The following is a 16,401-nucleotide window of genomic DNA, read 5'->3' on the forward strand; positions in this document are numbered from 1 at the left end:
TATGGGGGCATGTTGCACTCACACAGAGCCATTACTAACAATGGCACAGTCAGCTGCGTGTCGCCATATAAATCACAAAGTCCCTGGCCACAGGCGACCGATAGATCACACAGTCACATCGGGGTGTCAGGCCCTGAAACAGTGTCTGCGCATATATATCCCATTTTGACCTGAGATCAGATCCTAAAAATTACAGTTTTCTGAAAAAGCTATGTTTCTATGTCAGTCGTTCTTCGATTTTTCAAAAAATAGCAGACCTACAAGCTCGTAGTGCGCCACTGGGTGGCGCGCTACGAGCTCGTAGATCTGCTATTTTTCAATAGCTAAAGCATAACATAATGATAAAACCAAAAGGGGTTCCCGCCCAAAATGGGATATACACCCCGCGCCTCACTTCCACAGAACAGATCAATCAAGCGGGTGTCCCTGTGCTGCCAGAAAGCACCACCAGCAGCCCCACTTAGCCTCGCTGGCCCTGCTGCGCTCTGCCGTCGACCACCACCCGCAGAAAACAGAAGCACTTTATAGCAGCTGGTTCTCTAGCTTTTTCATGTGGAGGATCCCCAAATTGATACAGTTGATACATTGATCCTGCTTGCTCAGGGGATAAACTGAAAATGTGTGTCAGATCCTGTATCTATAGGGGAGACATGACCTTTGACCTGATCTACTGTAAACGTCACACCATTGAGCTAATAGAGCCTGCCTGCTTGCTCAAGGGATAAACTGAAAATGTGTGTCAGATCCTGGAGACAGAATACAACCGTATAACCTCAAAAGTTATATTATACTCTACCATACTGTCAATGAGGCAGACAGAGTGAGTTGAACCCATGTGCAAAGTCTCAACAAACAAAGTATTTCATTTTACACTGAAGTTGTAGGCAGGAATCAGGCAATATATGAAAATAACAAAGAAGTCAGGACAGGAAAGCAGGAACAGGTGATGCATCAATGACAACCCACTTATGAACTGACAATGAGTGTCTGCTGTCCAGTTTTATTGGAGCTGGTTGATTGTAGAAGTGTTCACAGGTGGGCTGATGAGGGAGTAGGAGACAGGTGTGTAAATGGGACTGCAGTGTGGTGGAATGGGATATGAGAGTGGGGCCAGCAGGGTGGAGACAGACTGAGGGAGAGAGACTGTGACACATACAGATTGGACACAATTACGTTTCACTCAATTACGCGTTGTGGCGTGTATGGTGTGTCTAGCCCCTTTAGTCCTGTGTTCAACACTGAGTTGCAGCTGAGTTCAAGTGTTGACGTGTTATAGTTAACCATGCATGCTATAACACTATGAATTATTATAACATACAAAACAATGGCACACATTGTTTTTTTTCCCCACAGTGCACTGTGGGACCCAGCAGCAGCAATTACTGTAGCTGTCTCAAGAGAAATATCACCAGCTGTTCTTCTAAAAAGGGAAATTTACATCTCCTCTACCGAGACAAAAGAAATGTTATTAAAAATAATTGTTCCAAAGTGCAGTCTTGGTTCAGTGGAACATACTAATTAACAAGAATTATGTTTCTTTTTAATATTTGTACGATATTAAAGCTATTTTGTGTCTGATAGCCTATGCTTTTATCACTTAAGCACTTATGATCCTCGCTTTGAAGCACTTTTTTAATTAATGCCGTAAATGACAAAATGACCAAAGTGTTCATTTTGGAGATCTGCCTGACAGCAACGATATGCATAATGGAAGGGGGGGGGGGGGGGGTCTTATAAGTGGATCCTGGACAAATGATGCTCAGAAGCCCCTGCATTCGTTAAGCCAGTAGTTAAGCCATCTGAAAGTATTTTTTGCCAGGGACCGCCAGAAGAGAAGAAGAGAAGATTTGTGTGTAAAAACTAAAATCAGTGAGGGGCGCTCTTATCAGCGTTTATCATCATACATCATCTCATTCCGGCCAATTTGAATTTGCGCCATCACCTTCAATATTTGTGTTTACACAACACTCAAAACTGGCCATTCATTATCTATGGCATGTTTGTGTTGAGACAATCACGTAAAACTGGCCATTCATTATCAATGGCATTTAATGTTGGTGTTAGGACAATGTTTGTGTTTACACGCACCTTCAAAGCTGGACGTATAAAATATAAATCTTATTACATTTTTCTAAAATCTGCTATGGCTACGATGGCTATTTTTAAATAGCCATGGTACTGCAACACCTTTTGACCCCCCGGAAGCCCTCCAAGGACCCCTGGGGGTCCCCGGACATTGAGAACCAATGCATTTTGAGGGAAATTCCATCCACTTCCGTTCATATGCGAGGGGGAATTTTTTTTTGCCATTTCTGTGCATAGAGAGATTCAGAGCCAAATGGCTTAGAAAGTCTTACCCAGTGTGTCTGATTGTATGCACTGCACATGGCTGGCGGCTATCAAATCCATTCAATACAGACTAGAGGGGCTAAGCCCCACAAGGGAGACGCACGCACGCACGCACACACGCACACGCACACGCACACACACACACACACACACACACACACACACACACACACACACACACACACACACACAATCAACGTGACAGTGCAAAAACGGAGGGTAAAAAAGAATAAATAAATAATGTGCTTAAAATAATAACGTGTTAAACATATAGCAACGGGGACACATTATATGTATTATTACTACTTTCTGCAACACTAATGATTTATAACACATTCCGGACGGGAACCCCTTTAGGTGTTTTAAGCATTATGTTCTATACATTAGCTATTGAAAAATAGCAGATCTACAAGCTCATAGCGCGGCCCCGAGTGCCGCGCTACGAGCTTGTAGATCTTCTATTCTTTTGAAAAATCGTGAAAATGTGGCGCAAATCTTTCAACTGTAGGGGCGCTGCAGGGCGCTGGGCGCCAGACAAATTGAACAAAAAGTAGTAGTAGTAGTAATAGTGCTATACGTCGATGGCACTTATAGTCTTTCAGAGCAAACTTTTTAACTCACAAAATTTGTATATCTCCATAATTATTTCGAGTTGTAGTCTTGTTTTTCAGAAAACAGTTTTTTGAGTGGTGCAACCAACAGCAATGTCCGTGTTCACCTATGTGTTGGTTCACCTATGTGACGTTAATGAGCACCAGTATGACTACGAGTACCAGTAGGGGCACTGTTGTGCCAGTAACAGAGAGAGACAGTTAATGAGAGAGAGAGAGAGAGGGAGGAGGGGGGAGAGGGGAGTTGCAACACTTTTTTAAGAATGGGCCTCATGTCTAAATGGGATCATTTCTCCGCCGGTGGTAACCAACACACACAGTGATAGATAGCGGAGCGTCCCTGCAGGAATTAATTCAGCCATCACAGCCCTCTGTGCAGATCTGAGCCAGCACTGATGAATAATTAACATCATATACCAGACGCAGTGGCTGGTAAATGTTAAAGCTGCACGTCTATTATTGTGATTATGTCACAGCTACAACACAAAGCTGTGTGCATTGTTGTTGTTGTTGTTGTTGTTATTAGCAGCAAGATTCACCCACAGTTTAAACAAAAAAACACTAAAGCCGCACTATACTACTGTATGTAGTTTTGGGTATCAGTGGTCACTGGACAGAAATAACATGGAAGGGAACGTCTTTGACTTCATTACCCAAGATTCTCTGCAAACATTACCCACGAGTCTCTACAAAACAGCCGCAGGCAGTCAAGCCCTGAGTCAACAAATGTATGGAACTTGGAAGAATGGTTGTTATTGCTTAGGCCTGACTCACACCTTCACAACAGATTGATGTATAGCTGATGCATGAGACTTGTTTACTGATGCAAGCTCGCAATGCATTTCCAATGGAAGTCACATGGTTTGACACAACATTTGTGTTGTATGAGGGGGAGGGGGGCAGTCGAAACACAGCCGAAAGCCGTACAACAAAAATGTTGTGTCAAACCATGTGACTTCCATTGGAAATGCATTGGGGCGGCCATGACACTTACCCTTTGTTTACATCTACCGTAGCATGCATCAATGTTGTAGGATAGATCGAAATGTGTGAGTGAAGCCTACTGTACATCTAATTTTGCGGGACATAATTTGTTATGTAAGTGACATAGTGCTGCTTTAAGTTGTTAAGCATAACCTATAGGTAGCTGTGGATTAGAACTGGGGCGATATGATTTCAAATCAATATCACAATTATTTCAAACTTTCACACCTCGATTACAATTCATGAACGAAAAATAACAATCTCACAATCACAATCAAACTGCGTTATAAGATTGTAGAACGGCTATTTTATGGTGTTAAGACAGATTAAGTTGAGTATAAAACACATTAGATTTTTTTCTGTCAAGTTGTTGAAATATAAGAAGTCTTGGGTCTGGGCCTGCCTGTGGGTGTGACTACTTCAAGTTGTTGCCATATGTGCTTCTGGCACATATGACTAATTGTCATTCCAGTGCTGTCACTCCCACTCATCTGCTCACTCCCAATCAGCCAGTCAGAGTGGAGCTTCACGCCGGCACTCAGTTTGTTTGTCACACTCAGTCTACTTAAACCCTGCTTGTCTCTTTGTTCTCTGCCAGATTATATTCCTGTGTCCTGCATGGATTCTGAGTGACCTTCCTCTTGCCTGCTGGATATTGGATTTGTTTGCCAGGTGTTTTTTGTGGATTCTGTTCATGGACTTTGCTGTTGGACTTCATTTTCTGTGAACTGCTGATATACAATTAAGACTCTGTTTAACCTTCAACCTGTTTCCGTCCACTTCGGGGTCCTAAATCATATCCTGACAAGTGGGTTAATTGGTTGTACAATTTGTATGTACAATACTGTATGTTTGTGATGGCTGCGGTCTGAGGTCGGAAAATAGTGAAACTAGTGAATAGCGAAACTATAGTCTAACTGTACAAGTGAAAAAAGGCTTAAAGTGGTTAATTTGTGATACATATGTGTACGTGTCTGTCCCAAGAGTCCTTTCCTGGAAATGTATGGGAGTCAAAAGTATTATATTTGTGTTTAAAATGTGGCGGCGTGCTTGCAGAAATACTAAAAAACTAAAAATGTACTCAAGTAAATGTTCTCAGTTACTGTCCAGTGTCCACCACTGGTTATAATAAATCCATGTATGAAATGGGTATTTCAAAGCATGCTACTGTATCTCATTGTGTGCTATAATAACCATCTAGCATAGCTATATGGGCAGGTTTAATGTCTTTGTAAAAGGTACATATCACTTCACGGCTGAGAAGAAACCTGCTTCTCAAGGTGAAAACCACAACCCAATGAAATCATTCACTGTGAACCCCGACCTCCGTGGAAGCATATCTATGGAGGAGTTGATAGAGCATTTCGTTTTCTCCGGGAGAGAAAAAAATAAGAACATAAAATAAAATCACCTTCGAAGGTTGACACCGAGGTGCAGACGGAACGAAAAAAAAGAAATGAACCAAATACAGTTCATCAAACTAAATGGGCTGCATGTCAATTCAGGAGAAGGAATGGTGGTTTAACCCATTTAGGCCTGACCTCGAAATTAAAAATAAAAATGTCTTCAAAATCCTTTGACAGTTTTCTGAAAAACCTTATGTTTCTGTATCAGTGGTGATACATTTCATGTCAAGGAACCCAAAAAATATATGTAATATGCCTCTGCCCCCCCCCCCCCCCCCCCCCATCTGAAAATATGTTGTTCCAGGGGCCTCCCCAGAAGCAAAGATTTCAGTTAAAATGTTCACTCTGTAATAATATATATTCAAAGATTTGAGGCACATTTTCACGATTTTTCAAAAATAGTAGACCTTCAAGATTTAGCTATTGAAAAAGAGCAGATCTACAAGCTCATAGCGCGCCACCGAGTGGCGCGCTATGAGCTTGTAGATCTGCTATTTTTCAATAGCTAAATTATAACATAATGTATGTAACCACCAAAAGGGGTTCCCGCTCAAAATGGGTTAAATAGTCAATGCCAAAGGTGTGGGTTAATGAAAAGTCATCTATGGCAGGTATGACAAATGGCAAAATGACAGACAGACAGATAGAGATGACATTTAGATCACATCCAACGGTGAAGGTTGCACAACAACCGGCATTGCTTATTAACCCGTTAAGACCCTGCCGCTGATTCTACCAATCTAAACTGTTTTCTGGAAAACCTACTATGTTTCTAATAGCAACATAGTATATAGAAACTTGCTATATATCAGTGGTGGGCAAACTTTTTCATGTAAAAATAATATATGCATTTTGCAGTATGTCTGTTATTTTTAATACCCAAGGACCCAACCTAAAATCTAAAATGACACAGATGCTTTCCTGGTTTTAATGGTTTAAGGCAGTTATTGGGGTGTAAAGAAAGAAAGAAAGAAAGACATTCTTGTCATTCAATTGTTATTAAAAACAGCTCTAATTGGGATGTGTCTAAGCGTTTTGCAAAACCAATAACTCACAATTGTGATTATGTCACAGCTTGATTACATCCCAGCTAACGCCCTTTAGTGCTGATATAAACCTTAGCGTGGCCTGTTGTGAGTAATTACTTAATATTGATATTCATTCTTTATTTATATTCCATCGTTGGCCTTAAATTTAAGAGCACAATTCCCTAACTATAGAGTGTGCTCCTCGGAGCAAAGTTTGGAATGCAACACTTATCAGACAATTGGAATTTTATGTCACAGCTACATCTTGATCTCATGATGTCAACCATAATGTGTACATTTTGCAGTTGCAGGAGTTGTATAGCAAATAGTTGAAAGACTAGTCTAGCACAAATGGCTGGGGCCACAACGTGAAGGGGAGGAACGAAAAAAAACAGTGCGCAGACTTCGGTCGTCCAGGCCCTCGCTCACTCTCTGAGGAGACATATAATTATTCATTCCTTACACTCTCTCCTGACTTAAACCCTAAAATGCCAGCTCTCAGCAGACTTAAAGAATCTCACAGAGATGTCTTCTGGTGTCTGTTTCTAAGTGTTCCCCCCTCTGCCCGGCCCCTCTTCATGTTTGAAGCTCCTCGTTTGATGGACAGAGGCCTTTAGTGTGTTGGACGGGAAACAGAGAAACTCTGCAATGGAGTGTGTGGCCAAAGCTGTCTACTTTTACCCCCGTCTCAGGATTATGTTGCCGCTGCCGGGCAGAAACCTTGTATCTCCATACTTCATTTGTTTTAGTTTTTTAACATATTAAAGAAGGACAACTTTTTGGCGACCATAATACAGTACGTTAGCTTAATGTAGATCGACTATTTTCACTATTTCGGAATGTGTTCGTTCCGTAACGAGTTTGGATATACAAGGTCTCCACCGGACAACGGCGATGTCCTAGATCCAGCACAGAAGGAGAAAAGAATCCCTAGGAAAACGTGGGCTCAACTTTTTCTTCTATAACTTTGACTCTCTCGCTCCATCTCCCTCTCTCTCTCTAAGACGTGTCTTTACATTCGTATATAGAGCACTGTTGCTAATTATAAGGTAAGTTTAGCTGAACGATCTCATGGTCCCATGTGAACGCTGCGTGTTGAACCGCACTTCAAAGCACATGAAAGAACATGTACATTTCATACCCATCTCATTCGGTCTGCCACATTCCATCGACAATGTCATCGTCATGCCATTTCACTCGTATGGATATGGAGCATCAACGGAAGAAATCGCCGGGGTGGTTTGTCTCTGGAACCGGTTCTTATATGACGCCATCTAAGATTCCCCTACGGGAATTCCAATACAAAAATAATAATAACTTCGGCTGGCCGAGCGGTCCGGGGAATAGTCCGGATTCGAGTCCCAATCCCGACGGACCTTTTCTGCGTGCACCCCCCCCCCCCATCTCTCTCCTCCTTTCCTGTCAAACTACTGTTAATCAATATAAGCCAAGGGCAAAAAGTGAGACATGGCCAAAGCATTTCCGGGGGTCCCCAGGCAAAAAACCGTAACCCCTGCTCTATTGTACAATCACTGCTGACACTGTCACTTTTCCCCTCCGCCTTTGTACTGATTGCACGGGTGACACTGCCAATGTCATGGTCAACTGTAACTGGGGGTTGTTTGTGTTGTGTCTGGGCTGCGGGTGACTGCGCATTAGTCTCATCAGTCCGACATACATGGCGGTTAAGAGACTCACCCTGTGGCTTCCACCTGCGGTTAGGGGTAGGGTTAATAATTGTCAAGTCCAATTATGGATGGACGGGATTGATACTCAGAATTGGAGTAAAATATGTTGGGTTATGTGATCTAAGTGTGGGCCCAAAGCAGAGTGCATTACTGCTCGCACGTGAGCCACTTCCTTGCTGGGCGGAAGGGGTGTTTTACAGCTCCAGCAGAGGAAGGAGGGGGTCTTATCAGCCAACTGTCTTTGAGGGCACCTACCAGAGAGAGTGTTGAATCATTAAGACACACTTGTGTCCTGTGTCTTCTGTGTGTCATGGCCGCCTCAATGCATTTCCAATGGGAGTCACATGGTTCGACGACACAACCTCGTTGCATGGCTGTCTTCTGCCCTCCTCCCCCCACGGAACAAGGTGGTCTCGTCAAACCACGTGACTCCCATTGAAAATGCATTGCAAGCCGTGCGACACACAGAAGAGACAGGAGACGCGGTCTCTCCGGTGTGAACGGTGCCTTATAGTGTTTGTTTAGCTTCCCACTGTTTGCAGTATGTTTGTAATATTCATGGTGCATTTTGTATTACTGTGGTGATGATGTTTATTCGTCTTGTGTTTCATAATATTTAGACAGGTTTTTATTTGTTACCGCTTGTGACACTGTGTATATAGTACATGCTAGTGATTGCATCTAGTGGATATTTAAGTTAATATTCGAGTACATGCTAATTATAAGTGCTTTTCTGTTTATTGTTTATTTCAGACCACGCACCCATTATCACATTGTATGCCTTTGGAGATATGCAAAGGCTGAGCCTGAGCATCTCCATATTGTCCCCCTCTGTTACAACTGGGATAATTGTGTATACATTTTGCTGACATACTGGGTTGTGCTTTGGGGGCGGGACGGGATGACACTGTAACCTTGTGTTAGAGCAAAGTGCCAATTTAGACATTTAGCAGACGCTTAATCCAGAGCGTAAATTGCAATAATGGTTAACATGAGGTACTGTAAGACATCAAATCAAGTCTAAACAGTATAATATAAAATAAATATATATATAATATGTACGTTAAAACTACAGGATCTGTCTACATTACATTTTAGCCTTTCCATATAAAATAAGCCTGCAAGGTCGTCAAGGATAGGCACATTAGTCCGACAACGCGGCTTTGCGTGCAGTTAGGGTTGGGGACAGGGCCGTACCATCGGAATAATAATGATACTAGACTGGAACCCACCTATGCTTTCTATGGCATAGGCAGCTCCCGGCAGGATCCGCCGCGAGAAACTAGACACAGCTGCAGGACATGAGACTAATTAATTAGAGCGACAGAGAGAGAGAGGAGTGTGTGTGTGTGTGTGTGTGTGTGTGTGTGTGTGTGTGTGTGTGTGTGTGTGTGTGTCTGTGTGTGTGCGCGTGTTTGTCAATTTAACAAAGGTGCAGACGATCAGAAAATCAGCAGTGAGAGACCGACTAGACCCCAGACTCTTTGTGCTTCTGGGAAAATATTATTGTCGGCTCATTTTCCACATTCTGACAAAAACGTCCACCCCAATTAAAGCCAGCATGGCGATGAAGTCTCACCTGTATGAGGCGCCCCTGCTCCGTCTGCAGGGTGTTGAGGTCCTGCCCCAGGCTGCCCTGGCCGCGGCGCAGAGACTCGTAGTCCATCTTCAGCTGGCCGGCGTGCGCCGACAGCTTGGCCACCTCCTCGGCCAGGCTGACCAGCAGCGCGCGGTCCTGGCCCTTCACCGACTTCAGGTCCGAGTCGTGGTCGGTCAGCGAGTGCAGCAGCGACGTCTGCACGCCCTCCAGGCGCAGGAAGTTGCCGTTGTAGTCGGGGCAGTTGGGGTCGATGAAGATGTTGATGCGCGAGCCGTCGCCGCGCTCCACCGTGACCAGGGCGTTGGCCTCGTCCTGGTTGGTGGAGACGTGCGGCGGGCCGTCGGACATGCGCGGCGCCTGGTAGTGGTTCATGAAGAGGATGGTGCCCGTCACGGTCACCGCCAGCAGCACCGCCACGAACAGCAGGATGGTGCACAGCAGGTAACTGCAGCTCATCCTCTGGAGAGAGAGAGAGAGAGAGAGAGACATTATATAGCACCTTTCATTCACAAGGCAATTCAAAGTGCTTTACAGAATAAAAAACAAATACAGAGTGCAACAGTGCACTTCAAAAATGAACAAAGATTACAATAGACACAATTAAATACTGTAAGATAAAGGAGAGAAAGAGAGAGAGAGAGAGAGAGAGAGAGAGAGAGAGAGAGAGAGAGAGAGAACAATTGTTTTAGTAGAATAGAGAAAAACATCACAAAAAACAAATGTTGGTAAAACATCTCGACTAAAAGTGCTCGGAATCAATGTAATGTTTCCAATTTCTCTCATGGGCTTTTCACAATCATACAAAGTGACTGACTATCTAGCAATTCATTTTCAATCAGAGGCAAGTGAGCAGGTAGGGAGGCGTGTGCAATCAGCCAATCAGATAGGCTGATCGAGCAACAAGCAGGCCGTCGTGATTGTGCTCGCTACACACACGCACACACACACGCACACACGCACAATCGAGAGCTCCATTGTGCGCAGTGTTTTTTCTTCTACACAGCGCCATGGACAATGATGTGACACAGCTAAAGAAAGAAAGGCGTAGATCCCATGGCGCCCGTCAAATCATTTGGCTTAACATTTTACAGATCAGCCGGTTCACACAAAGTTCCATCAATAAATATAACAGAAAAATAACACTTTTCTCATTCTCTCTGCAGTTAGCTCCGAGTACCCCCAAGGACACACATACCCGCCTGGTCTATAAACAAATCCATATCCGTCAGCAACAAAATGTCACTCTCTCAAAACGCCGACTGAATGTAAAGCATAATTAAGGCATTTCCATCTAAACAGGCACATTGCCATTAGCATATGCTGCAGTGAAGGGTGATGTGCAGGAGGCCAGCCTAAGCTCACCCCATCAGACGGAGAGAGAGAGAGGAGAATGACAGACAGCAATAGCAACAACAACAACAACAAAGATAGAGGGAACAATTAGTGCGGTAAGACCCACAAAACATGCATGTTAGAAGAACGGGATCGAAAACGAATGAGCAAAATGGATCCAAAGAGAACAGAGAGAGAGAGATAGAAATCTAATAAGTGCCATAATGTCATTAAACATGTGCTATAAAAAGGCCTTTATGATCCAGCGTCATATTCATATTGCTGCTTACGCCCAGGAGGGAGAATCAATGGAAAGGAGCCAGCGATATGGCCTACCTATATACATGATTAACGACACCTTGGTCTCTCTGCCTGCATCCTCCTCCAAATGAATGGACCGTGCTGCCGTTTCCCAATGGATGATGCATGCTATGATAGATTGCACGAGCAGCATCTCTGCGTTGCGTGCGTGCGTGTGGGTGTGCGTGCGTGGTACAACACAGGACCACAATGGAAACAATTAAGGGCTTTTTGTGTCATCCTTTTAGCATAATTGTGTAACTGGAGTGCATAAAACGATAGTCTGACGTCCCAATAATCCGACATTACTAACCCTAACCGAACGCAGAAGCCACGGCTGAGTCTTAATCCATTTAGTCCTGACAGTCTTCTGTTTCTATGTCAGTCGTTCTCAAACCTTTTCATGTCAAGGATCCCCATAAATATATGTACAGTAATTGGCCCATCATTCCAGGGACTCAACCAGAAGTAAATATTTGAGTTAAAAACGTATATAAACGAATATATATTCAAAGATTTGCGCCACATTTTCAAGATTTTTATAGCAGATCTACAGTATACAAGCTCGTAGCGCAGTACTCGGTGCAGCGCTATGAGCTTGTATAGATCTGCTATTGTTCTGTCTGTCTGTCTTCAAAAAGTTAATTTAAATCAAAAGTGCTTTTATAAACTGTTTTTGAAAGCCTTTAATGCTCTATGTCCAAAAGCGGCACAATGCAACCTTTTATATTGAATAAAATGTAATTCAGGCATTTTTTTACTCACGTCAAAAAATTTGAGTATAATGATATCCACCACTGCTAGTTAAACCCTGTGGTTTGTTGCCTAGGGTTCATGCACACTCTGCTTTATTGTGTCTGACAGCATACATGTGACTGTGTGCTGTCAGACGCACTACTCTAGGGGGACATGGTCGGGGTTGGACAAGCAAACTGCAGTGCATCGCTGACTATATGCGCGTCAGTTGAAAAGAAATAAATCTGTCACTTGTTATGCTCCATCATCACGAAAACCGTCCAAGCATTCATATCTGCAGGGGCGAGAATGGAGGGAGAAAAAAAATAAAAAGAATAAAATAAAAATAAGATGAGGGGAGAGAACGCCTCGTAGGCACCATGCAGAGATATGACAGATACAGTGTGTCGGGTCGGAAACCTTGCATGTCCAAATCGGTTACTTTTCAGGATTCACAATTTTCAAAATAGCATAACAAGTATAACAGATCTATAGAAGCGTGTCGCGTTTCGAGCTTGTTGGATCAAATGCTACTTTTGATGCTTTGGTTACGCTGCTGAAGTATAACCGATTTAGGACGGGAACTCATCTGCGTCACCTTAAGCTTTTAACCACTTTTTTAACCATTCTTTTTAAACTTCAGCTGTTGAAAAATAGCAGATCTACAAGCTCGTAGCGCGGCACCGAGTGCCACGTTACGAGCTCATATATCTGCTATTTGAAAATGTGGCACAAATCTTTGAATATTATATCCTTTCACAGTGAACAGTTTTAACTCATGCCTTTGCTTCTGGGAGGTCCCTGGAACAACCATATTTTCAGATATAGGCAAAATACATATAATTCTGGGGGTCCTTGGCATGAAAAAGATTGAGCACCACTGATATAGAAACATAGGTTTTTAAGAAACCCCAAAAAAGCATTTTTTTTAAGAATCGACGTCAGGTCTAAATGGGATAATCAAGTAGAGCGTTCATTTATGAAAACAAAGAATACAAAAAGTTATAATATGGAGATTCTAACTCTGCGTGACAGTACTTGTACAACGAAGTAGGGCATGCATTTAGGGGGGGGGGGGGGGGAGCATTAAAACATTGAAATATGGAGAGAAGGATTCTAGCCGACAGCAACAATATTTCATTAGACTCACATTAGTTAATAACTATGAATATTAGATAGCTGGAATCTGTGCAGCTTTGAAACATTTAGGGCCCCATTATTATGCACGGCAATTAATTTCACAGTCAGAAAAAAGAATGCTTGAAGATTAAAACTGAATGAGAAGTGAGCAGCGAGTGACAAAAGGTTGAAGCCCCGTGTAATTGTACCGAATTTGTATAATGTGTGTGTGTACTGTATTTGAATATGAATGTGTGTTACTGTATTTGAATGTGTGTGTACTGTATTTGAATGTGTGTACTGTATTTTAATGTGTGTGTGTGTACTGTATTTGCATCATAGACTGTGATTTGCATGCACTTGTCTATTAGCCAATATGAAAGAGTGTCTGTTTGCACCCAACAGTGTGCACAGACGTCACACCGCTTCTATTTTAATCCCTATACAGCACGGTTCTGGTTTTAATTGGCTCGCTCACTCACTCACTCAGACAGACAGGCAGAACGAGTGACCGACCCCCAGCCGTGGGTCGCCAGTAGTTTGCTGACCAAATGCACGCACGCACGCACGCACACGCACGCTGTAATTATGTGTGTTGCTACATGCTAAGCTAACAATACTATTATTGCTACTAGGATGCACGCACGCACACACGTTCATGTGTGTTGCTACTCACCGGGCGGAGATCAGAGAGGGGGCTCTCTATGACGAGACGTTGCTGGGGCCTATTTCTTCACAATTCCTGGGGTTTATAACATATCCAGTTCCCTGTGCTTTGCTGTCCAATACGCCTCATTATATTCCTTTATTGTCGCTTGTCGAACGTAAGCTTCATGTTGCAAACACTTAATTCAACCATGACTCGGTGACAGACAGCCCAACCTGCGTTCCGTAGTTTAGTAACTTGTGTAATGTGTACCTGTTCTGAGGCGAGCACAGCTGCACAGCATGCAGTCCATTCAACTCTAGTGTGTGTGTGTGTGTGTGTGTGTGTGTGTGACTGTGTGTGGCTGCGTGCTGCTGCCTCTGTTTGTAAACAGAGCGAGCGCCGCCGCCGAGCATGCGTTCTATTATAAAATAAAAAATATTTAGTCTAGTCTTTGTTAGTGAACGAAATGGATTTTAGTTCAGTCTTTATTTTTGTTAACTACATTTTCGTTTCGTTTCGTATTTATTTATTTATCAACGAAATTGCAGCATAATGATTTAGTCCAATTATTGTTTGTACACGTGGGCTAAATGTCATCAAACGGTGGTCCGTGGCTCAAATGCAGAATAAATAATAATAAATATGAAAAGGGTTGAAAGCCACTGCTATAAAGGAATGCCAGTGAGAAACCCAGTCGGTTCACATGGCCGTTACCCATTTTGGACTGAGGCCAATTCTAAAAACGCCTTCTAAAACTACTACTGTATATACATACTGTACAGAACCCCAAAAGGGGTTCCCGTCCAGAAGGGTTAAACAAAAAAGCAGGCACACCTTTCAGCAGATCGGGTCATTCCTAGTTCAAATGTGATTATTTGGGGGCGGGTCGCGACCTGAAAAGGTTGAGAACCACTGCACTGTGGGATGGCCATTCTCAACGTCAGGTCCGGGAGCCTCTATTGTCTATGGGTTCCAACTTCCAAATGCACCCTATAGCCCATTAAATTAGCCCCGGGGATCTTATACAGCATGCAGGTCCAAGATATTAAAAACCTTATTAAAGTTCCTCATTACGTGTCTTGCTCAAGGACACATCGACACCAAGCCCGGAAGGAGCCTGGGATCGAAACAGGAAGCGTTCTGATTGCAAAGTGACCGACTTGACCTCCAGAGCCAATGCCATTCTATAGAGCACATATACTTCCCTCAGAGAAACTCCCACTATCTCCGACAAAACCATGTGTGCGCGCACACACACGCACACACCCTTCAATTGAGCCCAGAGGAAGAGAGCCTTGGGGGCAGACTGCAGTGACAGTGATTCTATGTACGTCAGTGGTGAAATGAGTCCAGAACATAGAGGCACGTACAGCCAGCCAGCCAGACCAATGAGTAAAAAAGTTATCATAAAAGTAATCCAAAACGTGTAGATCGTGACGATCGTCTTTTTTCCAAAATCAAATATCCACAAAGGTATCAAAAGGCAATGCATTGCTCAAAAAGGGGGAAAATATATATATATTCCTCACCCAACCTTCCTTTGTGTAAAAGCTCTGACTTTTACGACCCAAACACTCTGTGGTTTATCAATTTGTGATTCTGAGTCTCTTTGACAATCAACACTCATTTTGATTCCTAAAATGGAACCCTCCCCCCAGCCTCACTTCCTGTACTTTTATAGATGTTCCTGCCTCCTGGTACCTCACTTCCTGGAACTATTGCTAACATGTTTTCCCCCACAACTCCCCCTATGAATAACCTAGTCAACAGAAAATGAATCACATATTCAACTAATCAACGAGGTAATGCAAGTTTATTTAGTACACATAAAATAAAAACATGCTTTCCATCAAATTACCTCATCAAGGCAAAGACCACATATACCAGTAATCTAAAACAGATTGAGGGTCCTTATGTAGCCTCGCAGTGGCCAGACACAAATATGCCGGTGCAAAAAATACAAAATAAAATAAAATCCTTGGCAGATAACGTGTGATCAATGGCCAAGCCAGGCTAGTCCTCGTGGGGGTCCACATGCAGCAAAAGTAATAAACACAGCATCACAATCATTTTAACCACTATATCCATATGTTTCTTATATAAAACAATGGTACACACTTTGTGACTTCTCTTCTGGGGGGCCCTGCATGGAACTAAACATTTTCAGATGGGAGGGTCTGCAGTCAAATATAAATATCAATTTCTGGGTCCTTGACGTGAAAATACCACTGACTTGTATACTGTATGATTTCCTGTCTCCTTTTCTCTCACTTGATATGTAGACATCGACTGCATCATAAAACCCTTTCTTGCATGTCAAGCGGTGTTTTTATGGTGAGCCGAGTGCCGGTTGAATGATTGCATTTTGAGTGTGTGACTGTGGGCGTGTTTGCCCGTGGGGGTGTGCAGTGTGTGCATAATATTCAGCGTTGTATAGAAAGCATCTGTGTGTGTGTGTGTGTGTGTGTGTGTGTGTGTGTGTGTGTGTGTGTGTGTGTGTGTGTGTGTGTTGTGTACACATTATGTCCCTACAATGTGTATAATGGCCTCTCCCCGGAGAGCGGGGAAGAGAGTCATCTGCTTTTCCTTTAGACTACAGT

The 16,401-nt window shown here is 43.1% G+C and overlaps 1 protein-coding gene across 1 annotated transcript in view; it reads right to left on the reverse strand.

Moving 5' to 3' along the window:
- fibcd1b (fibrinogen C domain containing 1b) overlaps positions 1-16,401 on the reverse strand; it is a gene marked incomplete at both ends in the record, with an annotated part of 187,136 nt that overhangs the window by 110,443 nt on the left and 60,292 nt on the right. Inside the window, one exon of the mRNA XM_080755994.1 lies at positions 9,646-10,125. Coding sequence (XP_080612120.1) covers positions 9,646-10,125 — 480 coding nt within the window. The remainder of the gene's footprint in view (positions 1-9,645; positions 10,126-16,401) is intronic.

The sequence above is a fragment of the Protomyctophum bolini genome (genome assembly GCF_963924005.1).
Source record: "Protomyctophum bolini genome assembly, chromosome: 22".
Lineage (NCBI taxonomy): Eukaryota > Metazoa > Chordata > Actinopteri > Myctophiformes > Myctophidae > Protomyctophum > Protomyctophum bolini.